Consider the following 21,546-nt stretch of genomic DNA (forward strand, 5'->3'; position numbering starts at 1 on the left):
AACTACAACCACTGTATAAGACACACCCAGTTTTTAGACCCCAAAATTTCCGGAAAAGGGTACATCTTATACATGGGGAATATGGTACGTCTTTTTATTTCCCCTACTTTCAGGCTTGTCTTTGTCAATCTGATGGGTGAAAAAATATGGTATCTTATTCATTTTAATTTGTATATCTGTAATTGTGAACAAGGTTGAGCGTGTTTTCTTCTACTTGTGGTCATTTACATTCTTTTGTAAATTGTGTCCTTTGCTCATTTTTCTTTTAGGATATTTCTGTGTTACCGTTTAGAAAGAGCTCTTCATACATTAATTATATTAATTCTTTGCTGTTTTGTTGTAATTGTGTGTCCCCGTCCCCCAGCCCCCAGTTTAGCCTTTTTAGGGAAATACAATTGTTTTATAAACAATTATTTAGAATTGCTTAATTCTATTGTTTCTTTAGAGTTTTTATCTTTGATATCATACTGTAAAGCCTTACCTAAGGCAAGATTTCTTCTAATGTTTTATAATTTCTTTTTAAAATATTTAATCTGAAAATTATTTGGGGGTAATGTATTTGATAGGGATCCATAGTTGCTTTTTCAAGTTGTTATTCACATAATTTGCTGACTATTACATTTTGAGAACTTGACAGAATGAGTCTAAAATTCATATGGAAGAATAAATGAGGGGTACTAACCAACATTTTAAAATAGAAAGGTAAGGAAGATGTTTGTTCTAAATTATATTAAAAAGTATAGCTGTTAAATATTGTGACATTGTTAGATACAGTGACAGAGTAATTGTTATATAGCATAGGAAAAGGTTCTATATAGTTACTAAAACTTAAGGTCATTACTCTTTAGAAGGCAAGGAATCACCAGAAAAGCAATATTGGAATTTAGGAAGAAAAGATGATTCCAACTCAAATATTAATCTGTTGTCTTGGTAGAATCATCACAGAGCTAATTGAATTTCAACCTACTGTTGAAAAGTTCACGGTGACATAGACACAACAGTGGTAAGAGGGAGGGTGTTCCTGGGGGCTGTTTTATTCATGGGCTCTTCAGCTGCTACCTGAGTAGAGATGCTGGAGGCTGTGGCCTGCACGGAGATATTTGGAGTTGACAATGATGGGGAGCTTGGAAAAGATTGATACCTGTAGTGGCCACAGCTTCATACTGGGGTCCTTTGGAAATAAAAAAAGCCATTGACTTTGTATCACATTGTTCTCAGTAATCTCACTGTCTGGGAAAGTCATTGCCTTGAAGCAGCAGGATTGCATACCACCAAGCGGGAGGAGGATTTGACTTCAGTTCCCTATCCCCAGCCCCTTCCCCATGCTCACACTTCAGCTGCTCACTCTTGGCTTTTGTTTCCATCTCTCTGATGTGGTTGCCTTCTTAATTAGTTCTTGACTTTTAACCGTCATTGCTATCATTAGTGTTATTGATATAATTCCAGACCAGTAGAATAGTTAGAATTTTATATGTTAGATTAATGAGGATTTTTTTAGCAGTCACATTAAAAAAAGTAATAAAAAATGAAGTTAATATATTTAACCCAGTATATAAAAATACTATTACATTCTTTTTTTTTCAACTGAGTCTTTGAAATCCAATGTGTATTTCACACTTTGAGGACATCTTTGTTTGAACTAGCCACAATTTGGATGCTTAGTAGCCACATGCGGCTAGTGACTGCTGTATTGAATAGCACAGGTCTAGTGTATCAATCCTAGTTAATGAAAATTTAGAATTTGTACTGTGCTTAAAAACACTGTGTATGTCTGTGTAACTGAAGTAGTGAGTCAATAAAAGAAGGCCATGTTCTTGATTCTTCAAAACTAAAAGGTTGGTTAGTTGTTAAGTATAAATCTAGACTCACTGGTTAAACTATGGCTTGGTTAAACTACAACTACAACATAGAGTTTACTCTAAGATCATGGAGTTGAACTGAATAGTAAAATAGCTATTGCAGTATTAAAATAAACATGCTAGTATTCTGCGTTATGTATTGTCTTTCATCCTGAGTGGTTTCTAGCTGGGTTCTGACAGGGCTGGTCGCTGTGCAGGTTAAGGTAGGGTTGGGGAGGTTCAACCAGCTGAGCTCCAGCCCTTTTCTCCTTCTTACCCTTACTCAATCTCTTCAGTGATTTATTCTGCACAGGATTCTGTATAAAATTTTCTCTTGGGGAAAAAAAAGTTTATATTGTATTTTAAATGTTTGGAGACAGTTGAAAGCTTGGCAGTTATTTTTGTGGACACCTACTTGATGTCCTTCTTTTATACTATTGTAGGAATGTGGGGAAAAAAAGCTTGGTTCTTAACCCTGGAATCTTGATCTGTAATTTATACAAGCACCATTGATCTCTCTGGCTTTTTCCTCCCACCCTCTCTCTGTCTTACGGACATTTTCGAGCATCTACTTTATGTGACCACAGTATAGGATTTTTCCCCTGTACTGTATATAATAAAATCAGCAGATAGATTTCCCAGACACATTTCCATTTCCATTTCTAAAATAAAATTGTGTACCTTTACCTTTTAAAAATATTTAGAATAAGGGGAGTTTTAGCCACACAGATGATATACATCCATCTTCAGTATACATATGAAGATGCTGGGTTAACACATGTGAGAATTAGAAAGTTGGGAACTAAAAACCAATGTAGGGGGGATACATTGCTTAAAAATTACCCGAGTCTGCAGGAACTATATACTACAGGTCTGAGATAGTTGATAAAGTTTTATTTATGTGTACCTCAGTATATATATCGCCGAAAGAAACTAATTTGAGATGGCAGTGTAGTTGGTTAAAACTTTTAATTCAAGGACTGTTCAAAAGCTGATTCCCCTTGGAACACCATATTTCTTCAAAGAACCAAGTTCCCCAGCCCACTCCCCCACCTTTGCCCTCCTCCAATTTAAACATTTTGTGTTCTGTTTATAATGTATCTGAAAAGAATGTTGAAACAAAATAATTAAATAATTAGCTGCATGGAACATGCTCTGGGTGGGGAGAGAGGAAAATTTCACCTGAAAACTTAAGGTTAGTAATTTAAAATTTTTTAATTTCTGAACTTTCATAAGAAATATAATAATGCATTATAGTTTCTATTTTTTGTGTTTTAAATAGGTAAATTCAGTTTTGCTGTATGATGACTCATGGGTACAGTTGTGCTTCTGCATAAGTAGGTAGAATAATGGAGCTGTCTTTTCAGTAGGTGGGTAGGGTCTCTTCTGAGCAATCTCTTTACTTTCTCAATCCTTCTTATCCTTCCTTCTCAAGATTTTATTTATATATATATATATATAATTATTTTTATTTTACTTTATTTTAAAAATAAGACTTTATTCTTTTTAGAGCAATGTTAGTGCTACAAGAAAATTGAAAAGGAGGTCTAGATTTCCTGTACGCTCCTACACATGCATAGCCTCCCTATTATCAACATCAGTCACCAGGGTGATACATTTGTTGCCAAGGATGAACCTGTATTGACACATAACCATACAAAGTCCATAGTTTACGTTAGGGTTCACTCTAGGTGTTCACAGTCCCATGGGTTTGGACAAATGTATAATGACATGTATCTATCATTACATTTTTATATGGACTATTCTTAGCCTTTTGCCTCTTCAAATAAATCTTAGATTTAGTTTGTTGATATCCATAAAGTAACTTGCTGGGATTTTGATTATGATTGTGTTGAATCTATAGTTCACATAGAGAAGAGCTGAGATCCAGACAATATTGAGTCTTTCTATCTGTGAACATGGAATATCTTCTCATTTATTTAGTTCTTCTTTGATATCATTCATCTGAGTTTTGTAATTTCCTTCATATAGACCATGTACATATTTTGTTAGATTTCTACTTAAGTATTTAATTTTTTAGGTGTTAACGTAAATGGTGCTATGTTTTTAATCTAAATTTCACATGTTCATTGTTGGTATAGGAGAAAGCAGTTGACTTTTGTATGTTAACCTTGTATCTGTAACCTTGCTGTAATTGCTTAATTTCAGGAGTTCTTTTTGTTGATTCTTTCAGATTTTCTACATAGACGATCATATTATCTGTGAACAAAGACAGTTGTATGTCTTCCTTTTCAGTCCGCACACCTATTATTTCCTTTTCTTGCCTTATTGCATTAGCAAGGACGTCCAGTGTGATGTTAGAAAGGAGTGATGAGAGAGGACAATCTTGTCTTATACCTGAGCTTAGTGAGAAAGCTTCCAATTTCTCTATTAAGTGTAATTTTTGCTGTACTGTTTTTCTTGATATGTTTTTTTTAAATTTTTTAATTTTTCAATTATAGTTGGCATTCAATATTATATTAGTTTTAGGTGTATAGTATAATAGTTAAGCATTTATATAACTTAGCAAGTGATTCTCCCCCATAAGTCCTAGTACCCACCAACACTTTACATAGTTACTACAATATTGACTATATTCCCTATGCTGTAGCTATATGGTTTTTATAGATAGTTTTTGAAAGTTGAGGAAGTTCCCCTCTATGCCTAGTTTTTATCATGAGAATTGGTTTTCTTTTTTTCTATGAATGGGTTATATTTTTAATGAGCTTTATATTTTTATGGAAGTAAAACTCAGCTTTGTTTTAGTTTTCCTTATTTATTGGTTTCTTTTTCTTATAATTTCACTTTTGCCTGTTGGTATTCTGTGTGTCTCTAGGCTCAGCTTGCCAATCGGAAACAGAAATTAGAGTCTGTGGAGCTGTCCAGCCAGTCAGAAATTCAGCACCTGAGCAGTAAGCTGGAGCGGGCCAATGACACTATCTGTGCCAATGAGTTGGAAATAGAGCGCCTTACCTTGAGGGTAAACGACTTGGTTGGAACCAATATGACTGTTATGCAAGAGCAGCAGCAAAAGGAACAAAAATTGAGGGAATCGGAAAAACTGTTAGAGGTATGTTTTAAAAGCACTATAATTGGGGAAATGTGGGTATGTATATTTCAAGAGACAATAATTAACCTAGAATTATTTCTAAAATCTGGTTTCTTCCCTATTCTGTAGCTGGTGGATCAGATATCGATAGCTGTATTAATTTTGTGCCTGCTGTATAATTTATAATCTGACTTTCTGGCTTCCTTTCTTTTGAAATAGAAAAAATTGTAATAACATTTGACTTTTTTCCTGAGTATTTTGCAGGTTCTGCAAGAAGAAAAGAGGCAATTGAAGGCAACTCTTCAGTGTCAAGAAAATTTCATCCATGAGGCAAAAGTGCAAAAGGAGAAGCTGCAAGCCAAATTAAAGGAAACCGACACTCAGCACACAGCAGAGGCCTTACGGTACATTTTACCTCAAGTGTTATTCATCTCAGTCACTGGTGTTTTGACATCAAGCATCAGTTTTAATGTTGCATGTTAATAATTTTGTTTTTGATCACATTATGTGTTTTCTTATTGTTTTAATTTCTGAGTTAAATTTTTATAGTGTTATAAAATTTTGTGGGGTTAGTCTTTTCTACCTCCAATTTGGGTCCCTAACCTAGAGACTGATATTTAGAAAGCTAGGAACTCCTGGTCAATCTGTACCCTTGGCCAGACTCCAGATGTGAAAGGCATTATAATCTGTATCTCCTGGAAGGCCTCCCTTCCTTTAGTAGATAGGTCATGATTATTAGCTGTTTATCCTCAATATCAGCTATGAGATGGCCCTTTAAAAATTTTCTAATACATTTTATTTTTGTACATTAATTCCTGCTGTGGGGTTTGTAGTGAAAACAAATAGAAGGGGCTATGTTCTTCTTGCCTGATTGAACGAGGTGCTCATTTCTGTTCCTGCCAGAACTCTCAGGTAACTTTCAAGTTTCTTCGACTCAAGGTATCAGTTGTCAATAAAGTAATTTTTGTCTTTTTTCTTTGAAAGTCAGGCCAAATGCCAGCTGGGAAAGGCATGAACTGCTGCAGACATTTTTGAGAAGCATCATCTCTTTACTCTCCCTGTGTTCTTTTTTGTAAAGCAGGAGACTAACTAAAGAGTTTCATTACCAAAAACAGTTGGGAAATTTGCACATGTTGCATTATTTTTGTTTACCAAGATAAAAGCCCTTTAATAGTCCTCTTGTACCCTTTCCTAGGTCACTGGAGGAGTCTCCCACAGAAAGGAGGTACGCCTCTCAAGAGCAGGACTTGGACCATGTGCTCTCCCAGCTGGATTTTACCCACACCAGTGAGGAGCTCCTGCAGGCAGAGGTGACCCGTCTGGAAGGCAGGTAGATACTTATATACACATTTCAAAAATGTCCAAGTTGTTAAACACAGTTTTCCCCCTTTCTTTTCCAAGTGAGAGGAGGAGAGAGAGACAGACTTCCGCATGCACCCCAACTGGGTGGGATTCACCTGGCAGCCCCTGTCTGGGGTTGATGCTCTGCCCATCTGGGGCCATGCTTGCAACTCAGCTATTTTTAGCACCTGAGACAGAGACTCCATAGAGCCATCTTCAAGTGCCTGGACCAACGTGCTCGAACTATTGAGCCATGGCTGCAGGAGGGGAAGACAGAGAGAGAGAAAAGGGGGAGTGGGAGGGATGGAGAAGCAGATGGTCACTTCTCCTGTGTGCCCTAACTGGAATTGAACCCAGGATATCCACATGCCAGGCTGACGCTCTACCACTGAGCTAACCAGGGCCTCAATACTTCTTCACCTTTCACCATGTGCAGTCTTGTCAGTGAGCTTCCCTCTCCACCAGCCACCTCGCTGGAACGGCTCTTGGCGAGGTCACACTGAACAAGAACTGCTCCTCCCTTCTGTTCTGAAATGCTGTCGGCATTTCCTTGGTGGTAATGTAATCCTGACTTATGCTATACCATGCCCAGCTCACTTACATCATTGTCATACTTGTGAACTTCTTTTGTTTGTCATACATCTAAACTTTTTGACTGGAGAGAGTTTGATATTCTAAACATGAATCATGGTCATTTGTGTGCTAACATTTTCTGTATGTAAAAGATAAAATATATAAACTATTAGCCTTTTGGCAAACAAACAACAAAATATTGCTGTTTTGCCCTTAAGTACCACATTTTTTGTTTTTACTTTTTGTTTTTCTTCTTCTTTTTCCAAGTGAGAGTAGAGGAGATAGAGACACAGACTCCCGCATGCACCCTGACTGGAATCCACCTGGCAACCCTCATCTGGGGCCCATGCTCTGTCCGTCTGGGGCCATGCTCACACTAACTATTTTTAGCTCGAACCAATTGATCCATGGCTATGGGGGTGGGGGAGAGAGAGAGAAGCGGAAGGAGAAAGGGTGGAGAAGTAGATGGTCACTTCTTCTCTGTGCCCTGATAGGGAATTGAACCTGGGACATCGCACTCTGGGCCGATGCTCTACCACTGAGCCAGCTGGCCAGAGCGTGTTTTTTCTTTTATTCCTATTTTTGGAAACCACCAAGTATTTTTCTTACATGTTAAATATACAAGCCTACACAGATGCATATGCAGTTTTTGTTTTATTTCTTTTTACCTTTGGAATACTTAAGACATTTCCAATTACCATTATTTAATCACTTTAGGTTGATTAAAAGAAATCTTTTTTTGACAGTAGGACTAATTTTATGTTTTTATAGATGTTCCATGATTGGCTTATTTATTTATTTATTTATTTATTTATTTATTTATTTATTTATTTATTTATTTTTACAGAAACAGAGAGTGAGTCAGAGAGAGGGATAGACAGGGACAGACAGACAGGAACGGAGAGAGATGAGAAGCATCAATCATTAGTTTTTCATTGCGCGTTGTAATACCTTAGTTGTTCATTGATTGCTTTCTCATATGTGCCTTGACCGCGGGCCTTCAGCAGACCGAGTAAATCCTTGCTGGAGGCAGCGACCTTGGGTTCAAGCTGGTGGGCTTTTCCTCAAACCAGATGAGCCCGCACTCAAGCTGGCAACCTCGGGGTCTTGAACCCGGGTCCTCTGCATCCCAGTCCGACGCTGTATCCACTGCGCCACTGCCTGGTCAGGCCCATGATTGGCTTTTGAGTAATGTTTTACATGTATGTATATCTTACTGTGCTCTCCTCAGGCTCTGGAGACTTGCCTCTTGTTTCTGGCTTGCAGTGTGACCTTGGACACCTTAGCTTCTTTAGGCTCTGATTTCCCCATCTATGGATAGGACAAGGTTATCTCTGATCTTTCTAACTCTACTGTCTTACATATTATAGTACCATACTAAGTACCAAACAGAGGAACACTTCAGGATTTTTAGAAATAGGTAAAATTAGAATGAATGGATATAAATACCAGTGTTTAATACTAAAACAATAGCTTAATTTTTTTTTATATTTATAGGCAACTAGATAAAGGAGCCCTTTTAGATAGTTTATTTGTATTGTTCAGTTTGAATAACATATTTAACTGGAGGAATTTAAAGAATTGGTTTTGTGTTTTGTATTGCAAAGATAGTATTTTTCAGTGATGGTTTATTTGGTAAGTTGGCTGTGTTGGTGAAATGATCTAGGTAGTTATTGAGCATTTATTGAATAATCTAGAACCAGTGACCCAAGGGCTGAGGGGATTGTGGGCAAAGCTGGAGGGAAATAAGAAGTAAAAGACATTATTTTAATCATAGAATTTGTAGTTTGAGAGACAAAATTTATATATTGAAATATGTGAGCAATTTAAAATGGTAGATTTAAGGTAGAAAATTCTAGAAAATTTGTACATTTAAGCTATAAAATGTTGGGTGGCTCTATCAGGTAAAGGCTGATCCGATTCTTGAAAGGATGTCCAGCATCCATTGCCAGGCGGGAGAGGAGCGTATTTTGTGGTCAGGGGATGGTATGTGAAGAGACGAGAAGTCAGGCATGGCAAAGAGCATGTAGCAGGCAGTAGAGCCTATTGATTGAGAGGCAAAAAGATTTTACAAGTAGAAATGAGCAGTGATATAAGAGGTATGGTATCCCTGAGGTTCTTATATCTGTAGGCAATTAATTCCTGAGTAAGGGCAACAAGTACGAAACTCTCAAAGATTATTATTCTGGCAGCTTTGTGTAGAATGGGAAGATTTAAATTGGATGGCAGCTCCCGTACAACCAGAGAGAAAAAAATCAGCTGTAAGCTTTAAAACTTTGTGCAGTTAAATTTTAAGTAAAAGGTAAGACTGTAGGTAAACACGGAAATCAAAAATATCTTCAAAAGTCTGAATTGGATAAGGAAATTGGAAATGAATTCAATTTGGGGTGGAATGTGATGTTTGAGCTATGTCTTGGACTTCAGAAAGGTCAGATCATTCAGTGTGTGAATTGCAGGGTTTTATTTTAAATACATGGTCCTGTTTTTGTCTTAAAGCTTGGAATCTGTGAGTACAACATGTAAACAGCTGAGCCAGGAGCTGATGGAGAAATATGAAGAGTTGAAGAAGATGGAAGTACATAACAACGAGTATAGGGTGGAGATTAAGAAGGTGAAAAAGGCCTGCGGCTGGGGTCCCGAGTGTTTGTACTCAGGGATTGCGTTGTGGGTTGGGGGGTTGTAGAAGTTATTTTTAGTGAGAGGAAAATGTAGTTCAGAGGGCCACTTGACATTCAGGAGTAGCGAGCACCTGGGATGTGCTTAGAGGAAGAGTCTTTCCTGTCATCCTCAGGGATGCCATACAGATATTTTTAAGATAATTGAAGCCTTCCCTCTCTGCACACTAAAACTCTATTTTAAACAAATTTTTATGAAGATATTCTTAAGATATATACACATTCCTGCTTGCAAAGAGATGTATGAACTAGCATTTATTATTTTCTTATTGGCCGAAGGTGATTATGGAGGTGGCTTCTCTTCTGGCGGAGGTGCAGTCCATGTTCTCATTGGCTGCTGAGGTGCGCAGAGCTGTCTTTCTCTGTGCGAAAGGGCTCTGGCTGTGCTGTTGTTGACTCAGTCTTTTATTACTTGAGATTACTTCTGTCATTTTCCTTTTTCTTGTCTTTTTGTTATCTTCTATGGACCAGGAAACCATGAAAACAAATTTTTAGATTTACAGCTAGAAAAAGAATGAAGGTCATAGGTGTTGTCCTCTGAATGATGTGTACATGGACTTGGGTGCTGTTGCTCCGTATTTGAGTAACGTAGCTCTCCCTGTTTTGAGATAGAACAAATAATTGTGGGTATAACTAGCTGACCTTCAGTACAGATATGCAGCTTGGTAAATTGCTAATTTTTGCATATTTAGGGAAAAATTCACATCTTGAAGTAAGGTAAAAATTACTGTATTTTAACTATTAATATGTTTTTCCATCTACATGCTGTCTCTTAATTTTTCATGCTTCTTTCTGTTTCTTTGTAGTTAAAAGAACAGATTTTACAGGCTGACCAAAGTTACAGTTCTGCACTAGAAGGAATGAAGATGGAAATCTCCCACTTAACTCGGGAGTTGCATCAGCGAGATATCAGTATTGCTTCTGCCAAAAGCTCTTCCTCCAACATGGAAAAGCAGCTCAAAGCAGAGATACAAAAGGCAGAAGAAAAAGCTATAGAGCACAAGGTGGCACTTGAACAAAACCTCTCTTTATTTGAAGTTTGTTTTTGAAGATTGAATTTATTAAAGATATAATTTCCATAGTATTTAATTCAGTAAATTTTTGTTAGACACCTGTTCTGAGTTGAGTAAATGGGTAAAAGCATTCTAGTGAAGATTGGTGGGGAGGGGAGAGTAGACACAGACAAGTAGAGAAGACTGTTGCTGTGGTGTGAGTGTGACGTGTCTCTGTGACAGACTCGAGTACAAGTGGGGCAGGGACAGTGGATAAGACGAGAAAGCAGAGACTAGCTCCCGAAGGGTCCCATCAGTCATGTTTAAGAGTTTGAGAGTTATCTTGAGCGTTGTCAGGAGAGAAGGGTTTCACTCAGGATAAAAGATATGTGTGGTCATCATATGGGGAGAAGCAGGGAGGCACAGAGACTATTCAGATGCTGTTTAAACAGGAAAATGGTGGCCTGCCTGAGCAGTGGGCGAGGGAGGTAGAGGGAAATGGATGAATTCTGGAGGTATTGGGCTGGTAAAATAGATGGGGCGGGGCTTTTGTATTTGATTGGCCAGGGAGGGTGGGTTAAAGAAAGAGTCACTTTTTTGCAGTATGGGCAGCTGAGTGGAAAGTGATGCTCTTGAGTGAAATAGAGAAAAGAGGGAGCATTTTGGGGGAGGATAATGAATTTGTAGGAAAGGTATACAGAATAGAGGAGCTGGTGATGGGATATTGGTTTGGCACATTTGGCTTGTGATGATGGTTGGACTTTCATATGGAAATATTTAATAGTCAATTCCATAGAAGCCTTGGAGTTCAAGATTAAAATTCAGATAAGACATTTAGCTGTGGAAGTCTTTGCATGAAGTTGGCATTTGAAACATCCTGAGAGACTTAAGAGATTTTAATGAGCATAGAGTATGAAGGGCAGAGATTTGAACCAAACTTAGGACATGACTCATTTAAGGTAAATAAAAAAGGTGTTGGCATGGAGTTAAAAAAAATAGGAAGGAAGGGAACAGTTTTCAGTAAGGAAGCAGGAAGCCAAGGAAGGCAGGACTGTCTGGTCAAGCAGAAAGGCAAGGAGAATGAAGACTGAAGAAAGGGTCTTGTTTTGTGGAAGAGTGCTGTCCACATGATGTTGGAGGTAGAAGCCTGAAAGAGAGTGGCTAGGGATTTGCCAGTGAACTGATACATCTTCTTACAGGATAATATTTTAATTTAGTTACACATATGTTATTTCACTTTTAAAAATATTTTTGGAAAATATTTATATACATCAATGAAGAATGTAACTTCACCTAATGAAAATTATATGTGAAAAATGTTGTAAGATGTGTGAGATTTATTTCTTCTTTTCCCTCTCAGGAGATTTTGGATCAGCTGGAGTCACTCAAGTTAGAAAATCGTCATCTTTCTGAAACAGTGGTGAAATTGGAATTGGGTTTACATGAGGTACAGAAATAGGAACTTAAGGTTTTTTTTACTATCTAAGCCATTAAAGAAGTCACTTTGTAAATAATGATACCATAAAGGAGAGTTATGATCAAATGTGGAATGATCCTTCTGCAGAAACTTTTGCACGCATAGTGATGGACTCTTCACTCCAACAAATGGAAGATATTTTTTATATTATGTATATGATAAAATACATGTACAATCTGTGTTCATAATAGGGAGGATGTATATAAAGGGCTTAGCATAGTGCTTGGTATTTATTAAGTACACAAAAAGTGTTATATGCTGTTACTATTTATTATAATTAGGTTCACGATATCTTTTCATTATAAGGTGTATGATCTTTTAAATAATTTAGTTTTAATTGTATTTCCATAACATAGAATTAATCAAATATTTTCAACTCTTTTTGGAGACTGTTAATAGATGATGACACAGGATGAATAAGAGGATTCTTCCCTTTAACCCTCTGAGTAGTACGAACGTTCATGCATGTCCTTGTGCCTCCTGACCATCCAGACAGAGTACGATCAATTTATTTTAAAAATGTGTAAGGCAACATTAAAAAAGGCAAATGTATGTTCTTCTTGTTTCCATAAATTGGTTTTCAAACAAACATGATTTTAAGTTAATAAAACTGGAACTGGAACTAATTTCAGTTTATTAAAAAAACTCACTCCCAGAGGTTAGTGAGCATGAAAAAAACTCACTACTCAAAGGGTTAAGGGACTGAGAATAATCTGGTGGGAACGATAAGCTCTTGGGAAACCTGAGAGAACATGATTAGCTAGCAGTGAGTTATAAAGTGTTGATACTCTTTTAACTATATTGTTATAAATTCTTATAACTTAAAAAATGACCTATTTATTGAAACACATCTTTTTTTGATGTAGGTCAGATGCTCAAAGACTATAGAAATTCTTTTTTTCTGTGTTGCTAGGAGAATTTGCGTCTCCAAAGACGCAGTTACTCTGTCCCAGAAGCTCCCATGGAGTTCTGATTTCACAATTATGGGCTGTGGAGGCTGGAGGGAGGAAGTGCAGAATGCTAGATGAATACTTGATTTCAACTAAAGGAAAACATGGGGAGCTATTTTTATAATCTTTTGGGAGGGTAAGATTCTCTTAACATCATGAAACCATCAAGAATTTTACAGTGTAAGGAATTTTACAACATAAAAATGTAAAATTTCTGGGTGGCAAAGCTCCCATAAAAGAAGGACTAATAGACGCTGGCCTGTTGGCTCAGTGTTAGAGCATCAGCCCAGTGTGTGGATGTCTTGGGTTTGATTCCTGGTCAGGGCACTCAGGAGAAGCGACCATCTGCTTCTCCCTCTTCACTCTCTCCCTTGTCTCTTTCTTTTCTCCTGCAGCCAGGGCTCCATTGGAGCAAGTTGGCCCTGGGCGCTGAGGATGGCTCCATGGCCTTGCCTCAGGTGCTAGATTGGCTCTGGTTGCAATGGAGCAATGCCCCAGATGGGCAGAGCATTGCCCCCTAGTGGGCTTGCCAGGTAGATCCCAGTCAGGCACATGCAGGAGTCTGTCTCTCTGCCTCCCCACTTCTCACTTAAGAAAAAAAAAAAAGGACTAATAGACTAGGGGGACAATCTGTAAACAAATAGAAGGTTAACAAAATATTAATATATCAGAATTTCCTACAAAGATAATAAAAGATTATTCAGTAGAAAAATGGTCAAAGGACATAAATAGATAAAACATAGAAGTAATACAAAAGTCCAGTAACCAAGGAGAACGGTTTAACTTCCCTAGTAATCAAAATGAATAAATATTCTATAGCTAATTGGAATGACAATGATTTTCAAAAACTAATGTAGCCAGTGTTGGCAAAAATATAGGGAAACGGGCCCTCTCATACTCTGTTAATGAAAAAGTGAATTGATAGAACCTTTCTAGGGGGCAGTTTAGCAGTATCCATCCAAGTCATTATTATAATATATACAGCCTATAAACTCCTGAGCCATGTACATTTCTGAATTTGATAGTCATTGCTGAATAATTCTCCAAAAAGGTCATATCAGTTTGCATTCCCCAAGAACCCATTCTTTAGGAGCAAATGTGCAGAAATGGTCATTTCAGTGTTTGCAAAATTTTGAAATAAACTAATGTTAATCTATAGAGGGATGGTTAATTTGTGGCTTTCTATGCTTTGAAATATTATGCTGTCACTTAAGGTGGCAGATGAAAATATGCCTCTAATCTTGCTCCCTCCCCCCAAGTCCTCTAAAACTATAATGAAAGGAATTTTTTAAAATCACAAACTTACAAGGATGGTAAGAATAGGAAAGGAGACAACAGCTAAACATCTTGTAAGGGGGAGGATAAATGGAGGGATAGAAATGACTTTATGTGCCCTGATTAAGCCAGTACTAAGCTAGTAATGGAGAAAACCAAACACTAACTGGTTTATAATACGGCATCTTCAAAGGCCCATGATTTAGCAATAACTGATTGATAGAATCTTTTCTTACGCAGTGATGACCTGTTCACATAGGAGTTGGGAATTCTCAGGGGTACTTAGGCCTGACCATGACCAGAGATTCTGTTTAGCTTAATTTCTCCTGAAGTCTCCCTCAAACAGTGGTAGCGCTGTCCTTTCTGTGTACAACCAGGTGTGTGCTAGCTGTAGTTTTTATCGTACCTTTACCTTCATTTATCTGTAATTATTAATACATTAAAATTGGAGAAATTTTAAAAAGATGTCTGGTAAGGCAAGCATTATCTTTTTTTTAAAGAAAGTATATTTAATGACATCAGACATCAGACTCTGGTGAAAATCCTGTCAGCAGTTTAATTTCCTCCAGTTTTTTTAAATTTTTTTAATTTTTTATTTTTCTGAAGCTGGAAACGTGGAGAGACAGTCAGATAGACTCCCGCATGCGCCCGACCGGGATCCACCCAGCACGCCCACCAGGGGGCGACGCTCTGCCCCTCTGGGGCGTCGCTCTGTTGCGACCAGAGCCACTCTAGCGCCTGGGGCAGAGGCCAAGGAGCCATCCCCAGCGCCTGGGCCATCTCTGCTCCAATGGAGCCTCGGCTGCGGGAGGGGAAGAGAGAGACAGAGAGGAAGGAGAGGGGGAGGGGTGGAGAGGCAGATGGGCGCCTCTCCTGTGTGCCCTGGCCGGGAATCGAACCCGGGACTTCCGCACGCCAGGCCGACGCTCTACCACTGAGCCAACTGGCCAGGGCCAATTTCCTCCAGTTTTGAAGTTGCACACAGTGTGAATATGGTGCACATATTAAGAATAGTTATTAGACAATGTCTTGTTGCATTTTACCACCTAGGAAGGTGGAATTTGTTTTATAAGTGAATGTTTGGGTTAAATATTTTAATAAATTTATCTTAAGACAATAGTTCTGGTATAATAAACTATTTACCAAATTTAAAAATTGACAGTTTGCCATTTAAATTCTATGTTCTGCAAAATTTGGGGGGGGGGTGGATTTTAACTGGCATTGACAGTTTATTGAAAGATTTTGTAACTTATTTTCACTAATGGTACACAGATAGTTGAAAGGTTGTGTTTTAAAGTTTATATTTTTGTTAGTTAAATTATGTTTGTCAAACCACTGTTGATAAGCTTATTTTCAGAAAATTCTTTACAGAAAAGACCAAGGTAAACATTGTATTAAACTTCAAAGATTAGTGTAATTTTTCAGAATGCTAATTAAAACATTTTGTCATTAGAAAAAAATAGGCCAGATCACTTTCTCCCCCAGGTAGTCTGTTACCAGTCAGCACCTAGAATTGAAGAGCAGTGAAATATAATCACAAAACTCAGACCAGTGTAGTAATTCCCACTTTATACTCTACCTGAGTGCTGCTTTATCATGTCCAAATTTATTTCCCACAAGAATAGGTGCCAACATTACGTAAAACTAAGAGTATTTATTTAAAAGTTCTCCCTGTTGGCCCAATTCCTTTTTAGAAACTTCTGTTCAATTTCTTTCTTTCTTTTTTTTCTTTTTCTTTTTGTCTCTCAATTTTCTTCCACAGGTGTTTAGGGCTATTCAACCTTCTCTTTCTAAAGAAGAACTCATAGCTGTTGCCTTTCTTTTTCTCTGTATCTGATTCTCATTTATAGCTTTCTTCCCTGTGAGTTCTGAGCCTTCTTCCTGCCCCATGCATATTCCTGCCATGTCAGGAAAACCCACTGTGCCCTAACTTTTCACCCCATTTACTGTAACAAACAGAACCCCTTTTCTCTCTTAGTCTTAGCTAAAACCAGATCTCCACTTTTTCCAAAGTAGAGCCATAGATGAACTAGTTAAAACTAAACAGAACAGGCCCTGGCCGGTTGGCTCAGTGGTAGAGCGTCAGCCTGGCGTGCAGGAGTCCCGGGTTCGATTCCCGGCCAGGGCACACAGGAGAAGCGCCCATCTGCTTCTCCACCCCTCCCCCTCTCCTTCCTTTCTGTCTCTCTCTTCCCCTCCTGCAGCCAAGGCTCCATTGGAGCAAAGTTGGCCGGGGCACTGGGGATGGCTCCATGGCCTCTGCCTCAGGCGCTAGAGTGTCTCTGGTTGCAACAGAGCGATGCCCAAGATGGGCAGAGCATCGCCTCCTGGTGGGCATGCCGGGTGGATCCCAGTCGGGCACATGTGGGAGCCTGTCTGACTGCCTCCCCATTTCCAACTTCAGAAAAATACAAACAAAACAAAACAAAACAAAAAAACTAAACAGAACATAATTTTCCACTACAGTGGTATCACAGATCACAGGTATTCTTATACAGATTAAGTGACTCGAGTATTCTTTTTTATTAGGCCAAAGAGATTTCACTAGCAGATCTCCAGGAGAATTATATTGAGGTGTTAAATAAATTAGTGTCTGAAAATCAACAACTACAGAAAGATTTGATGGATACCAAATCTAAGCTGGAGATTTCTACTCCGATGTGCAAAAAACCCCATGATGTGCTCTTAAAACCAGTACAGAGCAGAGCACCTGAGTTCAAGAATACAGAGTTCAAGTAAAATTTCTTCACTGTTTATTTAAAATGTGTATCATTGTAATATAATTCTCATATTTTAAAGAATTATTTCTGACTTATAGATAGCCTATCTTCATCAAAGGACTGTGTGTTTAATTCTGAAGTGCCCTGTGCACGAGTAAAGCTGCTGTCAGGTTAGAAATGGAGGGGTTAGAGATCACTTTTATTCAGCTGTGGTTTAGATACTGGATGTGGAGCAAATAGCATCCTTAGTCCCCTGAGCCTTCTCATGCTGCCTGCCACCTCCTAACCCCACTTGTCCCCTGAGAGGTTAGCTTTTTAGAAAAAGCTTCCTTTGTGTTTTCTATTAGTTAATTATAGGCTGTTACCTAAGTCAATACTCAATGAAAAACCACCTGACTTCAGGTTTTACTGTATGCTTGCGTGTTTTCTTCCCAAGGCCTTTGCTGACACCCATACTGCCCTACCCCTCCTCCACCGCCGGGTGAGGTGGGTGCCCTTCCTTTGTGCACAGCACCTGCCCATCCCAGCCCTGGTCACACGAGCTGACTGGCGGCGTGGTTGTCTTCCTCGCTTTATAATGAGCGTGGGAGGGCAGGGGCCTGGCAGTGAGGAGGGACATTTGGAACCTGAGTGAAAGAGAGAACACCTGGTTTGAGGGGGCTGTGTATTTCATGAAGTACAGCCTCACCAGTTATCCTTTTCATTTATTTTTAAGTGAACTTCTTACAGCATTTCTGTTTTAAATGAGAACAGTTGCTACAGTTGTTAATTTTGTTTCCTAATCTGCTATCCAGGCCATCCCATGGCCAGCACAGACATGGTGGAATGAAGACTGAGCACTACAAAGCAGGTCTTCACTCTCCGAGAGGACAAGTGCTGGCTAGGATAGAGCCTGCGGCCACGGTCCTCAGCCCCCTGAGCTCTCCCATCAGCCCTTACAGCTCCAGTGTCTCTGTGCCTTCTCACTTTCTGTACAAAGCTCAGTCTTTACCTTCAGTGCTCGATCCAAATGAAGCCACTTTTTCTGACACTATCTCTGAGAGTGTAAATGACCAAGAAGAGTTGATGTCTTCGGTATGGAAACTTTCTGATCTTACTAGTTTATTAAGTTTCTGTAGTTTGATTTTATCTTTTAAGGGTGAGGAATAGGACGTGTTTTTGTTTTGTTTTCTTACTGGTTCTCTTAAGTACCCTTTATTATCCCCATGTGTTTCTGTCATACGGTTTTGCTAACGAAGAACGAGTCAGCCATGATTACTTTTCAGAATACGCCTTAGTTCTGAAACAGGATGTAAGTTACAGATATCTGCTTGTTTTTGACCCTAATCAAAAATTCCCTTCCTTTCTTTTTTAGAGAGGTTAAGTTTTTTATTGGAATGGCTGGTTCAAGGAACATCTTTGGATGGCAGGATAGTCCTGAAGTGTAGCCAGAGAAGGAAGAAATAAGGAACTGTTGGAAAGGGAGAGGGTGGGTGGAGGTGGGGGGAGGAACTGCATCTGACGTGTCTGGAACCAGATGCACTGCCGCACAGTGGTGGCCCCAACGCAGAGGCTGCCCTTTGACACGGTGCTGGCCCCTTGTTTCTGGTAAACTCCATCATCTTTTTTGCCTTCTGAACTGAAGCACTAGTCTCAGGCCATTCATTCCCATCTCCAGTTTCAAAAAATAAGTCCTTACTTCACTTACTTGTAATTCTGAAGTCCAAAAAGTTTTGAAATCTAACTTCCTCCCCAAGATTGGCAGCAGAACCTGTTTGGCACTAGAACCTGACCTGACCTGACCCGACTTACTGTGATAATATGCATGGACTTTATTTATCCCACTTAGCCTTTTACTTCAGAAATATCAATGTGTTTGATTATAGAATGACACCTAGGACTCTACTTGGGTCATACAGCCGGACCTCCGTAGTCATGGAGTTGGTATTTGTGAATTCACATACTTGCTTAACATAGTTGTAATCCCCAGTCAGTCAGTACTCAGCCATTCATGGACCCCGTGGAGCTGAGAAAAAGTTGAGTTTCCACACTTGCACATTCCCAGCAGAGGTGGCGAGTTGACTCTGCCCCTAGATGAGCAGGGCAGGAGTGGGTGGGGAAGCACAGTTCAGCAAGTAGCTCCGACTCGGGGGCCCCTTGAACAGGGTATTAATCCCAGCTCCGGCAGCCCTTAGTGGCTGGCCTTGGGCAAGTTACTAACTACTTCTGTTTTTTTTTTAATTTTTTTACAGGGACAGAGAGAGAGAGGGATAGATAGGGACAGACAGGAATGGAGAGAGATGAGAAGCATCAATCATCAGTTTTTTGTTGTGAGACCTTAGTTGTTCATTGATTGCTTTCTCATATGTGCCCTGACCGCGGGCCTTCAGCAGACCGAGCAACCCCTTGCTCGAGCCAGGGGTTATTACTCGGTGGTGAGCTTTTTATTTTTTTGCTCAAGCCAGATGAGCCCGCGCTCAAGCTGGCGACCTCGGGGGTCTTGAACCTGGGTCCTTCCGCATCCCAGTCCGACGCTCTATCCACTGCGCCACCGCCCGGTCAGGCACTAACTGCTTCTGAACTTGATCTTTTGTGAAAGAAAATAGAATCTATCCGATGAGTTGTTTTTAGCATGATAATCTATGAGATATGTGTGTGAATTTCCCCTAGGGGCAATGATCTGTATTCAGTAACTCAGTGTCTGAGGTGACTTTACAGAAAACACTCACTGCGGACGCTGACGGCTGCATGTGGTGAATGTCTAATACTACCTCTCTGAGACCTGAACTCGAAATACCACTGACCCCATGGTTTCAAATAGGGACTGTGGATGGAAATTTTGGAGGAGGAAAGATAATTTATTTTAATTGGTGTTTAATATGTTATAGGTAGACATTCTGTGCTTTAAAATGAAAGGTACATACTCAAATTTTAAAAGTGAGTTTGAATAACTGGCAGTAAGTGTATTTTCTCCTGGGCAATAGAAGGATGTAGAAGTCTAAAATGAGACAGTCTTCAGACCAATAATACCTTATATTTCTGTGACACTATACTTAACACACCTTGGGTCAGAAAGGAAGAGATCTGTGTTAATTTTTGTAGAACTTTAAAAAAAAATTCTTGTCATTAGGATAAAAACAACAAAAAATCCTTTCAAGGAAAAAGTATTTTTAAAAAATCACCTTTTAATATTGCTAGTTAGAAAATATGCATAATGTGTCTTAGAAACAGACTATTGAACTTACATATGTCAAAATGTGTTTCTCCCCTAGAGTCCCTTGCCTGTGTCTCCCCTCGGCTCAATAGCTACAAGGTTTTTGGAAGAGGAGGAGCTGCGGTCCCATCACATTCTGGAGCGCCTGGATGCCCACATTGAGGAGCTAAGAAGAGAGAGTGAGAAGACGGTGAAACAGTTCACAGCCCTAAAGTAGCCTCTTTAAAAAAAATCACAAACTTGGAAGTAAAAACAAACACCAAAGAGTTACTGTCGTCTGAAGTAGTGGCTCTTTAAAAACACGATTATGTAAAAATCATAAAGCTTTTGTGAAGAAATCGGAAGAACTGATACTCTGATACTTCTCTAAGGCATTCCCACTGCACTGGTTTGGTTCAAGGACTTTTTCCAGCAATAAGTTGTAAGAATAAACCACTTTGCTAGATTTTTTTTTCTCATCATATTTATTATTATACAGTGATACTTTCTCTTGCTGACTTATGTGACTAGCTATAAGCTGAAATAAAGATTTTATGGTATGTGTTGAAAATAAAGTCACTATAGGCACGTGTTTGAGGGAAGTATGTAGAAGTGTGGATTCAGAGTCACACTGATCTGAATTGATATATTGGTTTTGCTACTTTTTTTTTTCTTTTTACAGAGACAGAGAGAGAAGAGTCAGAGAGAGGGATAGATAGGGACAGACAGACAGGAATGGAGGGAGATGAGAAGCATCAATCATCAATTTTTCATTGCGACACCTTAATTGTTCATTGATTGCTTTCTCATATGTGCCTTGACCGTGGGGCTTCAGCAGACCGAGTAACCCCTTGCTGGAGCCAGCGACCTTGGGTCCAAGCTGGTGAGCTTTGCTCAAACCAGATAAGCCCGTGCTCAAGCTGGCGACCTCGGGGTCTCGAACCTGGGTCCTCTGCATCCCAGTCCAACGCTCTGTCCACTGCGCCACCGCCTGGTCAGGCTGGTTTTGCTGCTTATTAACCAATGGGTGGGCAATGTGCAGAGTCAGGTTGGAGGTACAGAAAGGGTTCAAAGAACTTGAACAGGGACGTAGAGGAGTGGGCCGGCTGATTTCGAGTGGTGCCTGTGGAACACTCAGAGGAAATGCTCCATTTCTAAGAGGATCAAGTGGGAGACAAAGGTTGATAAGAGCCTGCTGATAAGATCTACGCAGAGGGAGCAGAGAAAAGAGCCAGTGCCGTGTGGGGCCCTGAGGGACGGCAGCATGTGAGGATCGCAGGAAGTAGGTCAGAGAGCTCGAATGTGCCATTGGAGACAAGGAGGTGATGCGTGGTTTACTTGCCAGCCCAAGGACGTGGCTCCTGTGACCCCCTCTTCCCAGTGGGTCTTTTGTATCAGCATACACACATCCTGAGTTCTTTCTAAAACAACCAAACTTCAGTGCCATATGCCTCTCTACTGCTCCCTATGTTTGCTCCCCTTCT

At 39.5% G+C, this 21,546-nt stretch overlaps 1 protein-coding gene across 15 annotated transcripts in view; it reads left to right on the forward strand.

Annotated features, from left to right (window-relative positions):
• CEP63 (centrosomal protein 63) overlaps window positions 1-20,528 on the forward strand; it is a 50,125-nt gene extending 29,597 nt beyond the window's left edge. For 11 of the 15 annotated variants that reach the window (XM_066350626.1, XM_066350628.1, XM_066350632.1 and 8 more), the window contains 9 exons: window positions 4,675-4,908; window positions 5,152-5,291; window positions 6,083-6,217; window positions 9,298-9,412; window positions 10,283-10,480; window positions 11,829-11,915; window positions 16,700-16,905; window positions 17,685-17,964; window positions 20,142-20,528. In XM_066350626.1, the coding sequence (XP_066206723.1) occupies window positions 4,675-4,908; window positions 5,152-5,291; window positions 6,083-6,217; window positions 9,298-9,412; window positions 10,283-10,480; window positions 11,829-11,915; window positions 16,700-16,905; window positions 17,685-17,964; window positions 20,142-20,300 (1,554 nt within the window). In that variant the 3' untranslated portion in view covers window positions 20,301-20,528. Of the gene's footprint in view, window positions 1-4,674; window positions 4,909-5,151; window positions 5,292-6,082; window positions 6,218-9,297; window positions 9,413-10,282; window positions 10,481-11,828; window positions 11,916-16,699; window positions 16,906-17,684; window positions 17,965-20,141 lie in introns of those variants that run through there. The other 4 variants (XM_066350634.1, XM_066350635.1, XM_066350633.1 and 1 more) reach the window with 3 other exon arrangements.
• The last annotated feature ends 1,018 nt before the right edge of the window (window positions 20,529-21,546 follow it).

The sequence above is a fragment of the Saccopteryx leptura genome, chromosome 10, assembly GCF_036850995.1.
Source record: "Saccopteryx leptura isolate mSacLep1 chromosome 10, mSacLep1_pri_phased_curated, whole genome shotgun sequence".
Taxonomy (NCBI): Eukaryota; Metazoa; Chordata; class Mammalia; order Chiroptera; family Emballonuridae; genus Saccopteryx; species Saccopteryx leptura.